The 17,723-nt window shown below is 48.8% G+C and overlaps 1 protein-coding gene across 3 annotated transcripts; it reads left to right on the top strand.

Moving 5' to 3' along the window:
* Positions 1-3,299: 3,299 nt before the first annotated feature.
* PTPN6 (protein tyrosine phosphatase non-receptor type 6) lies at positions 3,300-13,463 on the top strand (the record flags this gene model as incomplete). Of its 3 annotated transcripts, XM_082070047.1 has the most annotated exons (15): positions 3,300-3,641; positions 3,917-4,039; positions 4,323-4,517; positions 7,611-7,833; positions 8,552-8,668; positions 8,834-8,947; positions 9,357-9,453; positions 9,863-9,942; positions 10,034-10,183; positions 10,303-10,434; positions 10,702-10,856; positions 11,149-11,216; positions 11,612-11,763; positions 12,482-12,579; positions 12,700-13,463. In XM_082070047.1, the coding sequence occupies 15 exons, from the start codon at positions 3,634-3,636 to the stop codon at positions 12,806-12,808; spliced, it is 1,821 nt and encodes a 606-aa protein (XP_081926173.1). In that variant the 3' UTR covers positions 12,809-13,463. The 3 variants fall into 3 exon arrangements, with proteins under 3 accessions (XP_081926173.1, XP_081926172.1, XP_081926174.1); XM_082070046.1 differs by lacking the exon at positions 3,300-3,641 and having other exon boundaries at positions 3,903-4,039; XM_082070048.1 differs by lacking the exons at positions 3,300-3,641; positions 11,149-11,216; positions 11,612-11,763 and having other exon boundaries at positions 3,903-4,039.
* Between the last annotated feature and the right edge of the window lie 4,260 nt (positions 13,464-17,723).

Below are 17,723 nucleotides of genomic sequence, written 5' to 3'. Positions count from 1 at the left end.
TTTAGCCTGGCAAAGAGCTGAGGGAGGATATGGATGTTATGAGTCCGTGTCATAGCAGCTTGTAGGGGGTGAATAGAAATCAGTTGCTCTTTTTTCTTTCTTTACAACAACCAGATGTTAATAAAAGTGGGCAGGGAGGAGGTTATAGACAAGCCAAAGGAGGGGGTGTTTCTGTAGCTAAGCAGTGGAACTCCTTGTGAAAGGATCCTAAATTTGTGATGGATTTGACAGTTGACTCTACAAGTAGCTGCGAATAGAAGCTTAGGGAGTACAGGGGGAAAAGTAGCTCCATGCATAACCTCTTCCTCTATTCTTCCTTCAACTACCATTTTGATCTCTGAATCACATGGCAGAGCTAACCCCAAAGCTAGATCAGGTTGCTCAGGGCCTTGTTCAGGTGGGTCCTGAACCCAAGCAAATGGCAGAAAGATGTGCCAAGGGAGATGTAGGTTGGACATTAGGAAAAGGTTCTTTACCCAAAGGGTGGTGGAGCACTGGAACAGGGTCCTCAGGGAGGTGTCACAGTCTCAAGCCTGACAGTATTGAAGAAGCATTTGCGCAATGCCCTCAGACACATGGTGTGAATTCTGGGGTTGTCCTATGCAGGGACATAAGTTGAACTCAACGATCCTTGTGGGTCCCTTCCAACTCAGGACTTTCTATGATTCTGTGATCTCAAAGAGTGGAGATTCCCCAGCCTCTCTGGGGACCTGTGGCAATTGCTGAACTGCCCTTGTGGGGGAGTGTATGTACAATTTTTCCTCCATACCCAATCAGTATTTCCCTTGCTGCAAGTTATGCCTGTTGCTTCTTGTCCTTTTGCTGTATCCCACAAAGAAGAGTCTGGCTCCAAACCCCTAGTCCTCCTCTAGGTAGTCTCAGACAGCTATTAAATCCCTCCTTAAGCATCTTTTCTCCAAGCTGGATAAGTCCATGTTCCCCACTTAGTGGCCTTGTGCTGCATTCTGTCCAGTTTCCCAGTGGTGGTGTTTGGTGTGGGTTTTTTTTGTGTGTGTGTGTGTTGGTTGGGTTTTTTGGGTTGTTTGTTGTTTGTTTGTTTTTTTTTCAGTTTTTGTTTGTTTTACAGTGGTCCAGATGTGAGTGGTTTTTAATTAGCTATTTCATATTTCTTCTCCTCTAAATTTTTTCCTGTGCTAGCTAAGGCTTGGCTCCACAAAGGATTTACAGGATGAGGTTCCACCATCTGTGTTGTACTGAAAGCTGAACAACAGCGTAAGAGTAGTCTCTTTGCTGAAATCTCTTGACCCGTTAATTATATTAAGAAAGTATTTTAGCAGCTCAGTTATAGTCTGTCATTGCATGCGGCAGCCATTTGTGAGAGCAAGCTCAAAGATACCAACCAGTTGCTTCTTTACTGTGGTATTTCCCTCCCTTACCAGAAGGAACTCCTCACTGGTAGTTTTTAATTAGATGGCCCAGGTCAAAGACAGTGAGTCAGCTGTGTGCATCCAGTCCTTTTCTGAGCTGAAAGCAACCAGAAGTATAAATTCATTCTGTAAATTATGTGATTTGGGATTTGTATCCACACAAATACTGACATGTGGGTTATGCTGCACCCTGTGGTTTGTCCTTCTGAAGCATACTGAATTACATGAGTTTAGTGCTAATCGACTCTTTCTCTTCTGATTTGGGCTCTTTGCTACCTTGCTCTTTCCCTGTTCCCCTGTGTCCCACTAAAGTTCTCTTCCTTGGACAGATGTTCTGCTTCAGACAGTTCATAAGGTGTAGAGATGCCTAGGTCTGATTTCATCTGCCATGGCATCATATCAACCCTACATAATCTAATATTCTTTTGATATCAGGAATTCTTCTTTGGGACGTATGCCCAGAAGTTCCTTTTGTTTCTGTCCTACAACTAAACAATATTTGTTTCCTGTGCCAATGCTAGACTGGCTCAGATTTAGGTACAGTTTTTTTAGGTGCAAGTTCTACAACTTTGTGTAGAAGTTGTTCCCTTGAGACACAGGTCTCTGTACATTTAAGGTGGGTTTTCTTTTGTTTTGTTTCGTTTTTTTCCGTAATATCAGTTTTTAGTCAGTACAGCTGGATTCCTACAGCTTACCACATCCCAGCTCATCATGTGTGTGAAACTAGAAGCATTTCAAAATAAGCTGTTGTAAGTGCCTGTGCTGCCTTTCTAGCAATGAAGTTTAGCTTCCCACTCATCTCTCCTGCACTTCCCTTTGTGGTTAGTTTCTGTCTTGGCCATGAGTTTTGCCTTGGTCGTTGCTAGTAACCTGTTCAGCCTTCTGCAGGATTTCCCAGTCTGCTGGTGTATAGGGAAGTTATGCAGCTGTTGATACTTGAAATGAGCAAGTCTGTTGCTGTTCCTGCTGCCCACACCACCACACAGGATGGTTGAGGTGGCACCAAGGAAGAGTCAGGCTCCTTTGACAGCTGGATTGCCCTCTTTGGCCACTGCTCAGCTCCCATTCTTTCATGAGACCTGCAGACCTTGTAACCAGTGCTATGGAAAAGGGCAGTCATGGGCTGTAGTTGGAGATGACCAGGTAACTGGAAATGGTTTGTTTTATTTCTTGATCTGGTTGTCCAGGTTGACAGCTTTGGCCTCAGTATGCTGTACTGGGACCTGGAAGGTTCTAGGCTCAGCTCTTTTGGTTCTGTGTGGGCCCTCTGCCCTGCTCTCTGCCTGTTTTACTGGGCAACTTCACCACACCTTCCACCCTGGCCCTTTTGAGCCACCACCGCTCATGTCAGTCGCACCCACCAGCAGGCTGTTTTTGGGAAGGCAGCACTGTGCTGAGAGAGCTGGGCTGAACCTCCAAGTCTGCAGCTCTGGGTTTGCACATGTTCTCCCTGTGGCTGTACAGAGTGTGTAGGATATTTACGTGCCCAGAAGGTTCATCAGGGAGCTGCAGTATGGAGGTTGCAGCTGAGGGCAGCTCAGCAGAGCCAAGCTGGGTGTCTGGGTGGTCATGACCTGTAGTAAGGCACTTCATTGCTCCATGTATGCTAGCATGTGCTGCTTGCTTCAGCCTTGCAGTTGTCTGGGTGACTCCAGGTAGCTGTGGTCCCCTTGGCACCACAGCAAGGGCTTGGGGGTGTGAAGCACTCATGGCTCCCCCTGGCCTTTTGAGAAAGAAGGAGCACAGAGGATGTGCAGAAATGAATTTTGTGAGTGTGGCCAGGACCCAAGACACACACATAGAGTCAACCTTGGTGTGGAAATAAGAGAGGGACCCAATGGGGGGTGGGGGGGTAGGGGGGTAGGGAAGGCGGGGTGGAGAAGACACAAAAGGAGAAGCAGAAGTGTGTGCAAAGCAGCTTGGGGCTGGGGAGCTGATGGCTCAGAGCTCTTCCTGTTCCTGGTGCTGCGCCTGCCCAGCTCACACAGGCTGTGCCCAGCAGCATTGTGCAGAGGGACAGAGAGCAAGGCGCCTATCCAGAAGCAGTGGAGAGGATATGGACTGACGGTAGATGCCAGGAGAGATACATGGCCAGCTCCCCAGAGGAGCAGAAAAAGCTTGGTGTTGGGTACTCCAACACAGACCTCCGACTTCCCTTTTCTCGCCGGTGCAAGCTGATTTATCCTCTGTTTCTTGAGTTGTTTTGGTGGTAGCCACTTGGCTCCCTCTTCTTTCACCCTCCACGATGGTGAGGTAAGAGGGGCTGAGTAGTGTGTGTGTTGGGGGGAAGGGGCAGGGAGAGGGAACAGGAAAGTAGGACAGAGCAGAGCGGGGAATCATTCTGAAAGCTGTATCTTCATGGAAATCTTTCATAGGCTTGGGGAGGTATTGGGTAGAAAGGGCTGCTGCTGCTGGCTCTCACCTGTGTGGGTGTCTCTGGGGATGGTGACATCCTTCACTGAACAAGTCTACACAATGGTGCCTGGCCTTTTCTCTTCACTTGATTCTGTTTTTATGTCCTCTGCTAGGTGGTTTCACCGTGACCTAAGTGGGCTGGAAGCTGAAGCCTTACTGAAGGGACGAGGTGTCCATGGGAGCTTTCTGGCCAGACCCAGTCGGAAGAATCAAGGGGATTTTTCTCTTTCAGTTAGGTAAGTAACTTGGACCCCAACTTCTGTCTTTCCAGGGTTACATTTGCAGAATGCTTAGATGCTCACATGTCCTGTGGCATCTTCTTCATCCTGTCCTTATTCCTTTGAGTTCTTTCCAAGATAAGCTTCCTAGCATCCCTCAAGTTGCCCCAGGAGCTTCTCTTTCTTGTCATCTCCTTTCACTGCGATGGTTTGCTCTGGTTCCATGGCTGGAGATAATGCAGAACATTTTCTGCCTCTTTTCCAACCACCTCACTAGACTGCTCTGTGTATCATCCCACAGGGTAGGTGACCAGGTAACTCACATCCGCATCCAGAATACTGGGGATTTCTATGACCTCTATGGAGGGGAGAAGTTTGCCACCTTGTCAGAACTGGTGGAGTACTACACACAGCAACAGGGCTCACTGCAGGACAAAGATGGAACGATCATCGACTTGCGATATCCGCTCAACTGTTCCGACCCCACTACAGAGAGGTATGGAGAAGGCAGAGCAGCTGGTGTGACTCTGATGAGACCTCCTCTGTGTTTCATGGTCTTCTTTCTGCCCTGCCTGCATCCTCAGGCCAAGCCCTGCAAAAAGTGTCTCTTGCCTCTCATACCCTTCTGTGCTTCCACATGAGCGGCATCTCCAGGAATAGCTGGATGTACCTTGACCCATCACAGCAGACCTAGTGGGGTTCCATTATTACTTCTGGTTTCCTGTTGCTTTTGCTATTTATATGCTGTTTCCTAAAAGCAAAGGTTGTGGCGTTAGTTACAGGTATGCAGTGGTCTGTAGAGTGACATTATGTGGATGCCCTGAGCCTTGCCCTTGGCCTCCTCGGTTAGTCCAGGTCTGGGTGACTCACATAGCTGAGAGCAGAACCATGTTTCCCTGCTATTCCTAGCCTGCTTAGTCTCCTTCCTGTCCCCACTTTGCATATGTTTCTGACACCAAGTTCCTAAATCAAATCAGGTGGTTTTGCCCTTGTGCTTGCAGGCTCTTTCATGCAGCTCTGGGAGCAGTTGCGCTGTGCTCTGGGGCAGACAGGTCCTCCTTGCATACCTGGAGACAAAGGGACCAAACATGTCCTGGGCGAAGCATCTAGGTACACCCCTGCTTACTCCAGGGTCAGGCTGCAGAGGGGCCAGGGTCTGCATATGCTGGCTGTCCTCCCCTCTCAAGGCTGTTGGGTTGTGGCCCTGCAGTTTCCTCTCTTCCTCCCTGCGGTTGGAAACTTCTCCCCCCCATCAGGCTCTTACGAAATCTCCTCTCGCTGTCTCCCCAAGTGATTTTCCATCACGTGGCTTTAAAGAGCTGGGCTCTACTGGGGGAAGGGAGAGGTGAATAGGATCCATTAACCCCTTCCTACTTGTGGTGAGGAGGTCTGGAGACCTCTTTCATGAGCAGGAGGGGGTCAACCATTCCCCAGGGGGCACCTGAGCACTGGCACATGGTGGCTGAACCCTTCTTTGGGAGGGGCATCAGAAATTAATGACTGCTGTGTAATGGAAGGCACCAGCTATTTCTTGCAGTGATGATCAACAGAAGTTACTTTCCAAGGTACAACAACTGCCTGCTGCTTTCTTGCTGTCAAAATGGCTCCTAGATCTTGTGTAGAGGAATGTGTTTGTCTGGCCAGATGCGTGGGTAGGTGAGGGCCTCGGCTACAGTTCTTGGGAACATAACCATGGCCATGTTAAGTTCACCATAGATATTAGTACCACCCCAGGTCTCCACTGTTAGCTGCCCCGTGGCCAGCAAACCTGTTCCAACAGCGCTAACCGCACTGGCTTGTCCACTGAGCATCAGCCTGGCCTTGATGGCAGTGTCTGCGGTGACCTATAGAGTGTGGCTGCCATTTGTTGTGGTACCTGTGATGAGCGGGACCAGGGATGGGCATCGCAAGTCAGTCTGTTGCAACAGCTACCTGCTTTGAAATGCTGCTCACCAGGGGAGATGGCCCGAAGCAGACATGCCTCCAGCTGTTGAGACAGCTCTGTGTAAGCGGGACAGAGCTGCAGTCAACGTGGCCTTCATCTGGCACAGCAGCTGTGCTGCGAAGGCCCCTGAAGGTAGAGCCCAGCACATGGCTGCAGCTGGAGATGGGGATATCCCAGAACTGTAGGGGTCTGTTGGAACCAGGCCCATCCCTGCTGGAAGAGAAGGGCCCCATTCCCCTTTCTGACACCGAGCTGGGAAGGAGAGAAGGGGCTGGGGCAGGAGCACCACGGATATGATGGCCATTGGGCTGAGATGGGTCCAGACGCAGCAGAGGCTTCACCAGAAATGGGTACCAGGAGCAGCGGGATGATCCAGAGTGTTTCCCAGCACCCAGAGAACCTCACAGCTCTCAACTTTCTATGGTTTGGATCTGTAGCTCCAGCTGCCAAGTGAGTTGTGTGGAAGCAGAACAGAGCTGCAGTGAACACGGCCTTCCGCATCTCTACTTAGCAGCTCAGCAGTGCCCCCCTGGACCTTCTGATGTGGTCCAAAGAGACTGTGAAGCTTGGGACAAGCGTGAGGAGCTAGAGGATCTGCACAGGGACAACCTGGGTCACATCTGGATTTTCTGCAAGGCCAAGAGCCCTGCAGTAGGAGGATAGGCCGGCGTTGTCCCATCTCCCAGCCTGCTTCTGGTGTCCATTGCTTGCACTGACACTGCACAGTGCAGTGAGATCCACCAGGCAGGCACACCCTCCCCCTGTCCCGAGGCCTTTGCAGGTGGGAAGGGTCTTAGCAGCACCTGTGCCCTCTGCACCACACTTGTGTCCCTCTGCACCCTGGGGCCAGTCCTGCAGCAAGGTAGAGAGCACCTCAGTTAAACGGGGATGCTCCTCACTTCATGCTGAGAGGAGAAATGGAGCTGCTGACTGGGTGTTTGTGCTGAGGATAGGAACACACACACAGATCTACAGCAGTGATAAGTACCAGGAGAGGAGCAGAATATGTGTTCCAGGTGGCTCCTGCTGTTAACTCCCATGGCTGGACTGATCCCTGCAGTGTGATGTGCCCAGAGAATGGGAATCATTCTCTGACTGAGTTTCAGAAAGATGGGTCACTGGGATAGTTCTTTCCTGGATCCAATCTCTAGACAGCCATCTGGGTGCTGCTAAATCCAATGGTAGAGTCTGACTCACAAGGGGTTTATTTTTATTTCTCTGGTCTCCGAGTGTCTGAACCAACCTGCAGCAGTAAGGCTGGAATGATGCTGGGAAGTGCTGAAACCCATAGACTACCCTTCCCTGATGGGTTTTCAAGCCAGCAAGCATTGCTTACCTGAAAATGTGTGCCTCACACAACTGGATCACACTGGGTGCTTTCCCACTGTGTTCTCTGGTACCAGCATTCTGCTCCCTGGGCCCCTTCTACCTCTGCCTCATCCCTTGCCCTTTCCTTTTCTTGCTGTCCGTCTCATCCTGCTCCTCCCTTGGTTCCCTTGCCTCTCTTCTCCCCTCCTCTGTCTCCACCTTCCCTTCTTCTTCCCTCACACTTCCCTGGTATTGCTGTTCTTCACTCATCAGGTCAAGGGCATCCACTTCCCTGCATCTTCACCTCTCTTCTGACCCTCTCTTGTGTTTTCTTAGGTGGTACCATGGGCACCTGTCAGGCCCTGCAGCTGAGTCACTTCTCCAGGCCAAAGCCACCCCTTGGACCTTCTTGGTGCGGGAGAGCCTCAGCAAACCTGGGGATTTTGTCTTGTCTGTCCTCACTGACCAGCTTAAACCTGGGTCTGCTGCTCCACCAGCTGGTGCAACCAGTGCCTCTGGGGCCCAGCTCAAAGTCACGCACATTAAGATCATGTGTGAGGTGAGCAGTTGGGAAAGCAAAAGGAAAGGGAGTGAAAGAAATCTCTGATGATCTCTGTTTGTCATGTCCTCAAAAGCATGGGCCCTGTCAGCTTGATTACCAGCAACAGTGTTTTGGATCAAAGTGCTGTCACCTTGCAAGTTCCTTATGTCCTCACCCCAACCTGGGTGACCATGGGCAGGACTGGGTGCTCAGATATGGGAGGAAGCAGGGCTCAGTGTGACCAAGAACTCCAGTATGGGGAGTTTGTGGTAAAAGGGAGAGAGGAGGACTCACAATCTAATTATGAGTTCACCAAACTCAAAAGTGTTAACAGTTGTGGAGGAGGAGTGGGGCATCTGCAAGGCCTCCACATATAGTCTGAAGGATGTTAACAACTTGGCTGTCAGAAGTTCTATTTCTTTCATGTGGGATGATGCAAAGAGAGGAGGAGGGAGATTTCAAGGACAGAAAGTAACTGACCTGAAGTGAAACCTGAGAGCAACATACATTCTCTAGGCTTCCATCCGCTGAGAACAGGAGTCGGTTCACCATGCTGTGAACTTGGTGTTCTTAGGGCAAACTACCATTTGATCTCTCTGCCAGAAGTGCTTTTCTAGATGGCACAGGGTGGTTGGTGCCTATGGCTTTGCACCCCTGTTACCTTTTCCCTGAGCATTATCAGCTTTGTCTATAGGAATGTCATGAGTGGGGCATTACACATTCTTCCTCCTTTTAGAATGGACGCTACACAGTTGGAGGTGCTGAAATGTTTGACAGCTTGGCAGATCTAGTGGAGCACTTCAAGAAGACTGGAATTGAGGAGGTGTCTGGCTCCTTCGTGTACCTGAAGCAGGTAAATCCCATTTGTTCTGTTTCTTAGGCATTCCTTTGGAGAGACCCCCCTTCTTATTTCTACTTTGTGTTCCTCTCCTTCTTTTCTCCATAGCACACAGAGGAGACTTTGCTCTCCAGCAGTGTCTCTTTCTCATGCCAATCCATTGTGTTTTTCCATCCCCAGCCCTACTACGCTACGAGGGTGAACGCTGCTGACATTGAGAATAGAGTGCAGGAACTGAACAAGAAGAGCCTATCTGAGGAGACATCAAAAGCTGGATTCTGGGAGGAATTTGACGTAAGAAACTGCTGGGGGCTGTTATTCTGGCTTTTTTGGGAAGTTCTTGTGCACCACTCATTCTCCATCCCTGATTTCTTCCTGGACACAAGCTTCTCAGGTGTCTTGTAAATTCTTGTCAATTTATCTTTGAAAGAAGTCTCTGCTTGGAATGTGTTGCTCTGGGGAGAAAGTGTCATCCTTAAGTGATCCCAGTGAGACAGAAATGTGCTTTTTCATGGTTGGGAGAACAAGGCACCAAGACAGTGATGGCATGAATCTTGGACATTTCAAGTCTAGGTTTGCTTTTCAGTTCTCTGCTTTCCCACAAGCATGTCCATGTGTACCCAGTGTCACCACTGTTCCTGAGTGCCCACCTCCCCTGTCATACATTTGGCCTTGCTGTGACTATTCTCTCTACTGCTCTCAGAGTCTGCAAAAACAGGAAGCCAAGCACCTGTTTGACCGTCATGAGGGTCAGAGACCTGAAAACAAGAGCAAGAACCGATACAAGAACATCTTGCCCTGTGAGTCCTGCTTCTCCACTATAAAAATATTCCCAAATAGACAGGCAATGAAGAGCTGTTCAAGTCAAACCCGGCCCTGCTTCAGCCTGCTCTGTCCTCCAGAGTGGGTTACAAGGTGTGAGACGTTAAGCATTTAAGAGCTGATGAGAGAGCTCACAGGCTTTTCATGTCCTTGAAGGAAGCAGGGAGGGTTGCATCAGACTCATTAGCTTCTGATGGTCCGTCAGGGGTAGAGAGATGAGAGGATAAAGTGAAATTGGTCTGACCACAAGGAGGGAGAGGTGAAAATATGGGGCATGCTACATGCTCTGGGCAACTTGAATGAGGTGGCATGGGGCAGCGAAGGAGCTTCGTGTGGCTGGGCACAGAGTATCTCATCGTTCTGTTTGTTCTTTCACTGCATCCCCAGTTGATCACTCCAGAGTCATCCTCCAAGGAAGGGACCCAAATATCCCTGGATCTGACTATATCAATGCCAACTATGTCAAGGTGAGACTCTTGGAAAATGGCTATATGCCCAAAATGGGGGAGGCCCTGCCTGCTCCTGCAGCGCTCCTGATCTTCCCCTGTCCACACACAGAACAAACTGATCAGCCCAGATGAGTGCACCAAGACCTACATCGCTAGCCAGGGCTGCCTGGATGCCACAGTCAATGACTTCTGGCAGATGGTGTGGCAGGAGAACACGCGCATTATTGTGATGACCACACGGGAGGTAGAAAGAGGGCGAGTAAGTAGCAGTTTGTAGGTGTCTCAGAGCTGCTCTCTTTTCCCCTTCAACTACTGCTCTGCTCTTTCCCTCTTTCCTGCCTTCTGCCCATCCTCACCCTGCCCTCTCTGCCCACACAGAACAAATGTGTGCCTTACTGGCCAGAGGTGGGCAGCATGAAGGAATACGGTCCCTACCTTGTGGAGAACGCTGGGGAACATGATGCATTGGAGTACAAGCTCCGGCACCTCTGTGTGTGTCTGAAGGATCATGTGAGTGTGCCTGGTTGAGGGCTGTCATGGAGCCCATGGGTCTAATGGTCACTGTATGTCTAAGGCTGGGAACTGCTGGGTGCTGTGGTGATGTTGCTGTTGTATCGTTCTTGGGATTGCTGTTCCCACCTGGTTTGGGCTGGAGTCACCAATAAGTGCTCAGGAGACAGAGATTCCCTCTACCTTCAGACCCACCTCTCCCTGGGACAGAGGACAAGGATAGGTCTGTTTTCCAGTTTTACCAGTGTGGTGTTTTGTCATTTTCAGGGTAAGGCTGTGCGTGAGATCTGGCACTACCAGTACCTGAGCTGGCCTGACCATGGTGTACCCAGTGAGCCAGGAGGAGTGCTCAGCTTCCTTGACCAAATAAACCAGAAGCAGGAGAGCATCCCAGATGCAGGGCCTATTCTGGTGCATTGCAGGTTGGTACAGAGGCTGGGGTTTGAAGCACTTTCCAGCCTTTATATAGGGTGAGTTGTAGACAGTCTGTCCTGCTGCACCAGCTCTTCCCTGGGACTTGTGAGGGAAGTTTATGCCAGCTCCGCTTTTTCCTCTTTGATGCCCCCAAACCAAACTCTGCTGCCTGTTGAGTCCTTGACTCTTTTGTGGCATTTGCTGAACAGATGCTACAAGTGCTGCATCCTTCCCCAGAAGCAATTGCATTTTGTTTCAGGAGCTGTATTGCTCTGACTTCTGCTTGTCCTCTCCTTACAGTGCTGGGATTGGCCGCACTGGAACTATCATCGTCATTGATATGATAGTGGAAACAATCTCCACCAAGGGTAAGAGGACCCCACAATGTGTTGAAGTGAATTGGCCTACCCACTAGTGCTGTACCCTTAAGTCCAGCTGCAAAGCGGTGAAAACTCTCAGGTATCAGTGGGAGAGATCCTGCTACAGCCCTGGTTCTGCTGTCCTCACCACGTGGCAGTTACTGGATCTCTGCACAATATACACTTATTGTGGCTCCAACCTTTCCTGAGCATGGGCTCTTCCTCCAGGGTCAGGCTTGGAAGATGTTGAGCAGGAAGGAGGGATAGGAGGTCCATACAGGAATAAAAAGTGTGGAGCGGGAGTTGAAACTTCTTGACTGGCCTCCACTGTGACTGCTTTTGGTGGAGAATTGAGGGGAGGGTCAGTGAAAACACCCATAAGCTTTTCTGATGCCCCTTGCTAGGGCTGGACTGTGACATTGACATCCAGAAGACTATCCAGATGGTGAGGGCCCAGCGCTCAGGGATGGTGCAGACAGAGGCCCAGTACAAGTTCATCTATATGGCCATCTGCCAGTTCATAGAGACGACGAAGAAAAAGCTGGAAGTTATTCAGGTGAGAAGGGGGAACTCTACTCTGCTGTCCTCTGAGTCCATGCCCTGCATGGTGCTGGCTCTGAGCCCAGGTGCTCTGCTTCCCAAGCTTTAAGATAGCACTGGGACCTACGCAGACTACGATGCACCAAGATTTCAGTCCCTGTCCCTTTGAAATTCAGGGGACAGCATTAGCAGCTCAAGTACCAGCCCCTTCTGACCTGCTAAGCAGCAGTAAGTTGTAATGCAGTTATTTCAGCTTCATTCTATATCACATCTCCACCAAGTGTTGCTTTGTTACAGGCTGAATCTAAGACAGGCAAAGACTTTGACCTCTCCTTTCCTCTTTGTCTTTCCCATGCTGGTTCTGCAGGTACCACCTAAGCCCTTGTGGAAAGGATTTCCGCCTACTAGCTGATAAGTGGCATCATTTCTCTCTCCTCATAGCCTCTGGCAGCACCCACTAGCTGCTGCTATCTGTTTAATATTCTTTAGCTGACATGACACTCCCAGGCATTCCAGTGCCTCCAGAAATGTGCTGCTCTGCTGTTCACCCACGTATAAGGATACTTTTGCATCCCTGCTGCTCACCTCTGCGAGAGCAGTAGGGAGGGCGCACTGAGCCTGAGGGCTTCAACAATCCACCAAGATCCACTGAGATCGTAGCATGAAGCGTGGTTAAAAACTCACACGCTTCCTCCACACCACATTCTTCTCACCTTGATTTTTCTCTTCCGTAGTCTCAGAAAGGCAAGCCAAAAGAGTCTGAATATGGGAACATTGCCTACCCCCCTGCAGTGAGGAATGTGCACGTCAAGGCTACACGAAAATCCTCCAAGTAAGAGCTCACCTAAACTTGAGGCGCAGCTATGCCTGCCTCTGGCAATAGTCTCTCTGCTGGCTTGGCTGGCTTCTTCCCCATGCTCACTTTTTCCTTTGTTTTTCCCTTGTCTTACAGGCAGAAAGATGAGTCAACTGTTTATGAGAACTTGGGGAAAAAAGAGGAAAAGGTGCGGAAACAGCGCTCCTCAGAGAAGAAGCTGAAAGGTTCACTAAAGAAAAAATAAGCGTGCTTTGCAGATAGTTCCATGGGGGTTTTGAACCTGGGGTGCAGGACTGGAGCTCACGTCCAGGCTGGCTTATTTCCCATTCCCCACTCTTGGACTGGAACCAGGCTTTAGCCCTTCACTCCCATGCCACCTTCCCGTGCCCTGAACCAGACTGCTTTCCAGCTTAGCTGACCAACTCCATTGTCCCTTGCCTCTGCAGGCCAGTGAAGTCTCCTGCTGCCCCTTTGCCATTCATTAACAGGAAAACAAACAAACAAAACCCAACAAACCAAACCAAAAGAAGCTCTTCTTTCCCTTCTTCTCTGAGCATGGAGGCCAAACTCACCTCTGCTGTGTCAGCTGTAGCTGACTTCTTGAAGAAGAGCTAAGGAAGCTCTTTACAGGAGCTACATCTCTGCCCACTGCTGTGGGTTAGAATTTAGCCTGCTAGTGTTCCCTGAAGCCTCATCTTTTAAAGTCTGGAGTTTTTGACCTGTTTCAGTTCAGCTCCTCTGCAATTCATTAGAAAACTTCCTGTTGCCTTAATACCAACTCCGTGCCCTACAATCTCTTTTCTACTTAATTCTTCGATTGGATGCTGTAAATAGATAAGAATTTGATGTGATGGCTATGTTTTCTCCCTTGTTTGTAAATAAATGTGTATTTGTTTGAATGCTGACTCCCAGAAGTTTTTTTCTATAATTTCTTTTTGAGTATAGCTGTACTTGTGGCTTCAATTGTGGCTTACAAAAATGGCTCTAATTTAGATTTCATCACTTCCTATAGCCTCTTCGTCCTGGTTTTGGCTGGAATAGAGTTGATTTTCTTCCTAGTAGCTGATATAGTGCTGTGGTTTAGATTTAGAGTAACATTCATAACACATTGATGTTTTAGTTGTTGCTGAGCAGTCAAGGACTTTTCAGCTTCTCACATTGGCCTGTCAAGGAAAAGGTAGGTGGTGCACAAGAAGCTGGGAGGGGACTCAGCTGGGACAGCTGACCCCAGCTCCCCGAGGAATATCCCATGCCATATGACATCATGCTCAGTATATAAGCTGAGGGAAGAAGAAGGAAGAGGGGTGGTTGTGGTCATAGTGTTTGTCTTCTGAAGTCACTGTTATGTGTGATGGAGCCCGGCTCTCCTGGAGATGGCTGAACACCCGCCTGCCAGTGGAGAGTAGTGGATGAATTCCTTGTTTTGCTTGTGTGTGCAGCTTTTGCTTTCCCTATTAAACTTTCTTTCAGCTCAGTCCACAAGATCTCTCACTTCTACCCTTCCGATCCTCTCCCCCATACCACCAGGGAAGAGTGAGCAAGCAGCTGGGCAGTGCTTAGTTGCCAGCTGGGGTTAAACCGTGACAACTCCTGAGCAGAAGTTCTGACCAACTACAGTGGCTCCTTGCTGTGAGACTTGAATGCTGGTAGTTGTCAGGTGAGTGAGAACAGAGAGTTAGCTGTGTCAAACGCAGACACAGGCTTTTGCACTTAAATTTTGGCATTTGGAAAAGTCATCTTCATGCTTCCAAATCATTCATTAGTCATTGTTTCATCTGTCTTTGGTGGTGTCCAACCTGAGATGGAGGGTAAGTCATAAGGGCTGCTTCAGCAATCAGTGTAGTCCCTGACTGCTCCTTCCTGGGTACCACTTGCTAGAGCTGAAACTTCATATTTATGGAGAAGGTAGATCAGAGCACGGCCACATTGTGGCTTCACTGATACTTAGTCACCTACAAGGAGGGGCTAAGTGAGCTGGATTGTTTAGGCTTATTAAGAGGAGGCTGAAGGTTAAGCTACTCTCATCTACAGCTACACAGAGGAGTGGTATGAAGATGATGGTAGTGGCAGATACTAAAACCAGAGGCAATGGTCCCAGATTGCAGCTTGGGAGGTTCAGGTTGACCACTAAGACTGCTTTTATCAGACAGCATTCAAACAGATGCAGGCTTTCAACAATTGAATGGACAAAGCCACAGCTGATCTGACCTGGTATTGTATAATAGTAGTGACACAGCAGCAGCCTGGACTAAAGACTGCCGGAGGTCTTTTCCCACCACTATTTATATCCTTGGTGGTGTCAGAATGGGACTCAGCATGTTTTAAAGTCTTACCAGTTAAAGCTAAGCCTCAGCCTGTGAACTGTACCCAGGAACCCATTTGGGAGAATGCTGAGAGAGTGTGGAAAAGCCACAGCTAAGGAGTGCAGACCTGAATCTTTCTGTGGCAGTTCACCTAGACCACAGAGAACATGCTGGGGGATCCTTAATTTACAGGTACAAGTACTGCTGAGGCTGCGGGCATTTAATACTCAGAGAAAAGATGGCTTAGGGGGTCCTCGACTAGGACCTGGTTAGAGCTGATGGCAGGAAGAGCTCCGTGCCACTTACGGAAAAGCCTGAACTAGGTCACAAAGTGACCTAGAACCCAGAACAAGAATGCTTGGAAATCTGGAAGGTTTATCTGGTCTGAGACACATCTAGGCCTTGTATGGGCAGATAATGGCATTAGAGGGCCCTGTACAATCAATCACTATCAGCTGTCTGACATGGGACCATACTGAGCACTTCAAAAGTCCACCTCTAATTGTCTCTTGCTTTGGTGTGGGGACTCTAAGGCCCTCTGCTCTCAGTCTAAAGCACAAACTCAGCCAGGCGGGGGAAGGGGCAGAAAGGAGAAGGAACGTGATGTACCTTGAACTCTGGCTATTGCTGCTGTATTACAAGCTACATGGAACAATGTGCCTGCAAGGCAACACACCTGCCTGAGAGCCAGCAAGGTAAAGCAGCTATCAGCTTGTAGAAACCAACTAGAAGCAGACACTGCATCCCTATAACCCTGCCACCTGCCAGTGGATGTGCTCACACTCATGCACTTTGCACAAGGGAGCAGGATCCCCATCAGCAAGGCTGTGGCAGGATGATGGGCAGGGTGATTTAGGTAACTTCAGCTAGATTCCCTGCTTTGGTCTGGTGCCAAATGCATAGACAGAGCCAAGGCGAGGCTGGACAGCGTACAAAGGAGTGGACAGGCTCTACGAATGCTATAGTAATTTCAGCCACATTAACACAGAGAACAGTGTTTCCTAAGCCAATGATGCATGGCACAGGTACAGCAATAATATACTTCCAGGATGAAAAAAACCCTCATCCTGTTAGAAAAAAAAAACAGCTTTCACTCTACGTCTAGGCGACAGACAAGCTTATGAGGGACAAATCACAGCACCAAGGATGAGTGCCACATGCCGTCCTGTGCATACTAAGGGGTTTCTGCTCCTTCTGAGCTGCAAACTCTGCCTCAAGCAAGCAAAGGCAGAAACAATGCCACAGCAACAATCCCATCTTTTTGAGTTCAGCAGCTGGTTCTGGAGCACATGGCTGAGGAAGCCATACCAGAGATATTGGGAGGAAGGACACTGCTTTCTGTCATTTGACATGGCAAGGAATTTGGTTGGGAGCATTCAGAAGATAGACAGATGATACCTCATGGGCAGATCCTCTTCCCCATGTGCTGGACTTCAGCTTCCCTCAGCCTGTGAGACAACACATGTGCATTTACTAGCTGGTTTTGCAGCTCTGCTGCCAAGAGAAGAAAAGGCAGGAAAGAGATCATGGAAGAAAACACTGGACAGAGAAGTAAAGCTGAAAGATGAGTGGAGGTGTATTGTGTTTCACACCTGAACGCTGCCTGACACCCCCTTATAAGCCACGGGTCTGAAGACCTACTCTCGGGAAACACCTGCTTTTGTTTTAGACTCCAGAGCTTTATGTGGCCATAATATCCACTGTCTGCAGATTGAACAAGAACTGTCATGATTGTATGTCAAGAAACGTGGCACTGTAGTTTGCTCTGCTTTACACTTAGGCACTTAGACATACAGATGATTTTTGTTACAGGTGGCTATTTGGGAATGTGTTTTCAAAGCTGCTTCAAAAAATTGGTGCTTCCTTGATGTTGCAAGTCAAGAGACAGGTATTAGTTATGGCTCTGATTTCCAGCAACAGTGAGTTATAAAACCAGGAATTCATAGATTTTATGTTCCTTTAAATATCTTGTGCTCTGCTTCACCTGTGTCAGAGGTCCCTAAAGGTCTCCCCTCTTCATTGGAGCGCCTAAGTTGCAGCTGTTTGCAAATACAGATGATTGGTTGTAAATAGATAGTCTCAGGGGTGTCTGTCTTGGCCATCATGATCATGAAATAGTTAAGATCTTTGGTGGTATGAGGAAAAACTGCCAGCTACTACCCTGGATTTTAGGGGAGCAGAATTGAGGCTGCTTGAGGAACTACTTAGTAGGGTCCTCTGGGTATCTGCTTTTGAGGATATTAGGGTCCATAAACACTGGTCACTTTTTAAGAGCCTTCTTTCAAGAGCACAGGAGCAGACAATTTCAATGTGCCTGAAGACAAGCGAGGCAGAAGGCTGCCTTGGCTGAATAGGGATCTCCTTCAACAAACTAGATGGAAAATGAGAAACTCAGCTGCAGTTGAAACTGGCCAGTACTATAGTGGGTAAGAAAAAAAGGCTTTTTAAAGTATGTTAATAGCAAAAGGAAGACTAAAGAAAACATTTGTCCATTACTTGATGAGGTTGGTCACCCCATCCCCCAACAGGGATGAAGATAAACCAGAGACATTCAATGCTTTCTTCACATCTGTCTTTAACACTGATGCTCAGAGCCCTGGGTTGGAGGACCACAAAACGGGGAGGGATAAGCTCCCAGTTGACTTTGAACTTACACAGAATTTGCTGCTGCAACTGAATGCACAGAAAGTCCATGGGACCTGAGGGGATTCATCCCAGGGTATTAAAGAGTTTGCCAATGTTATTGCGAGACCTTTCTCAGTTATTTATCAACAGCCTCGGGAACCTAGAGAGGTCCCAGTTGACCGGAAGCTGGAAAATGTCACCCAAATTTTCAAGAAGGGCAAGACAGCCCCG

The sequence above is a fragment of the Streptopelia decaocto genome, assembly GCF_964273445.1.
Source record: "Streptopelia decaocto genome assembly, chromosome: 1".
NCBI classification, from domain to species: Eukaryota; Metazoa; Chordata; class Aves; order Columbiformes; family Columbidae; genus Streptopelia; species Streptopelia decaocto.
The sequence above is the reverse complement of the archived record's forward strand: the minus strand, read 5'-3'. Positions and strand labels throughout refer to the sequence as shown.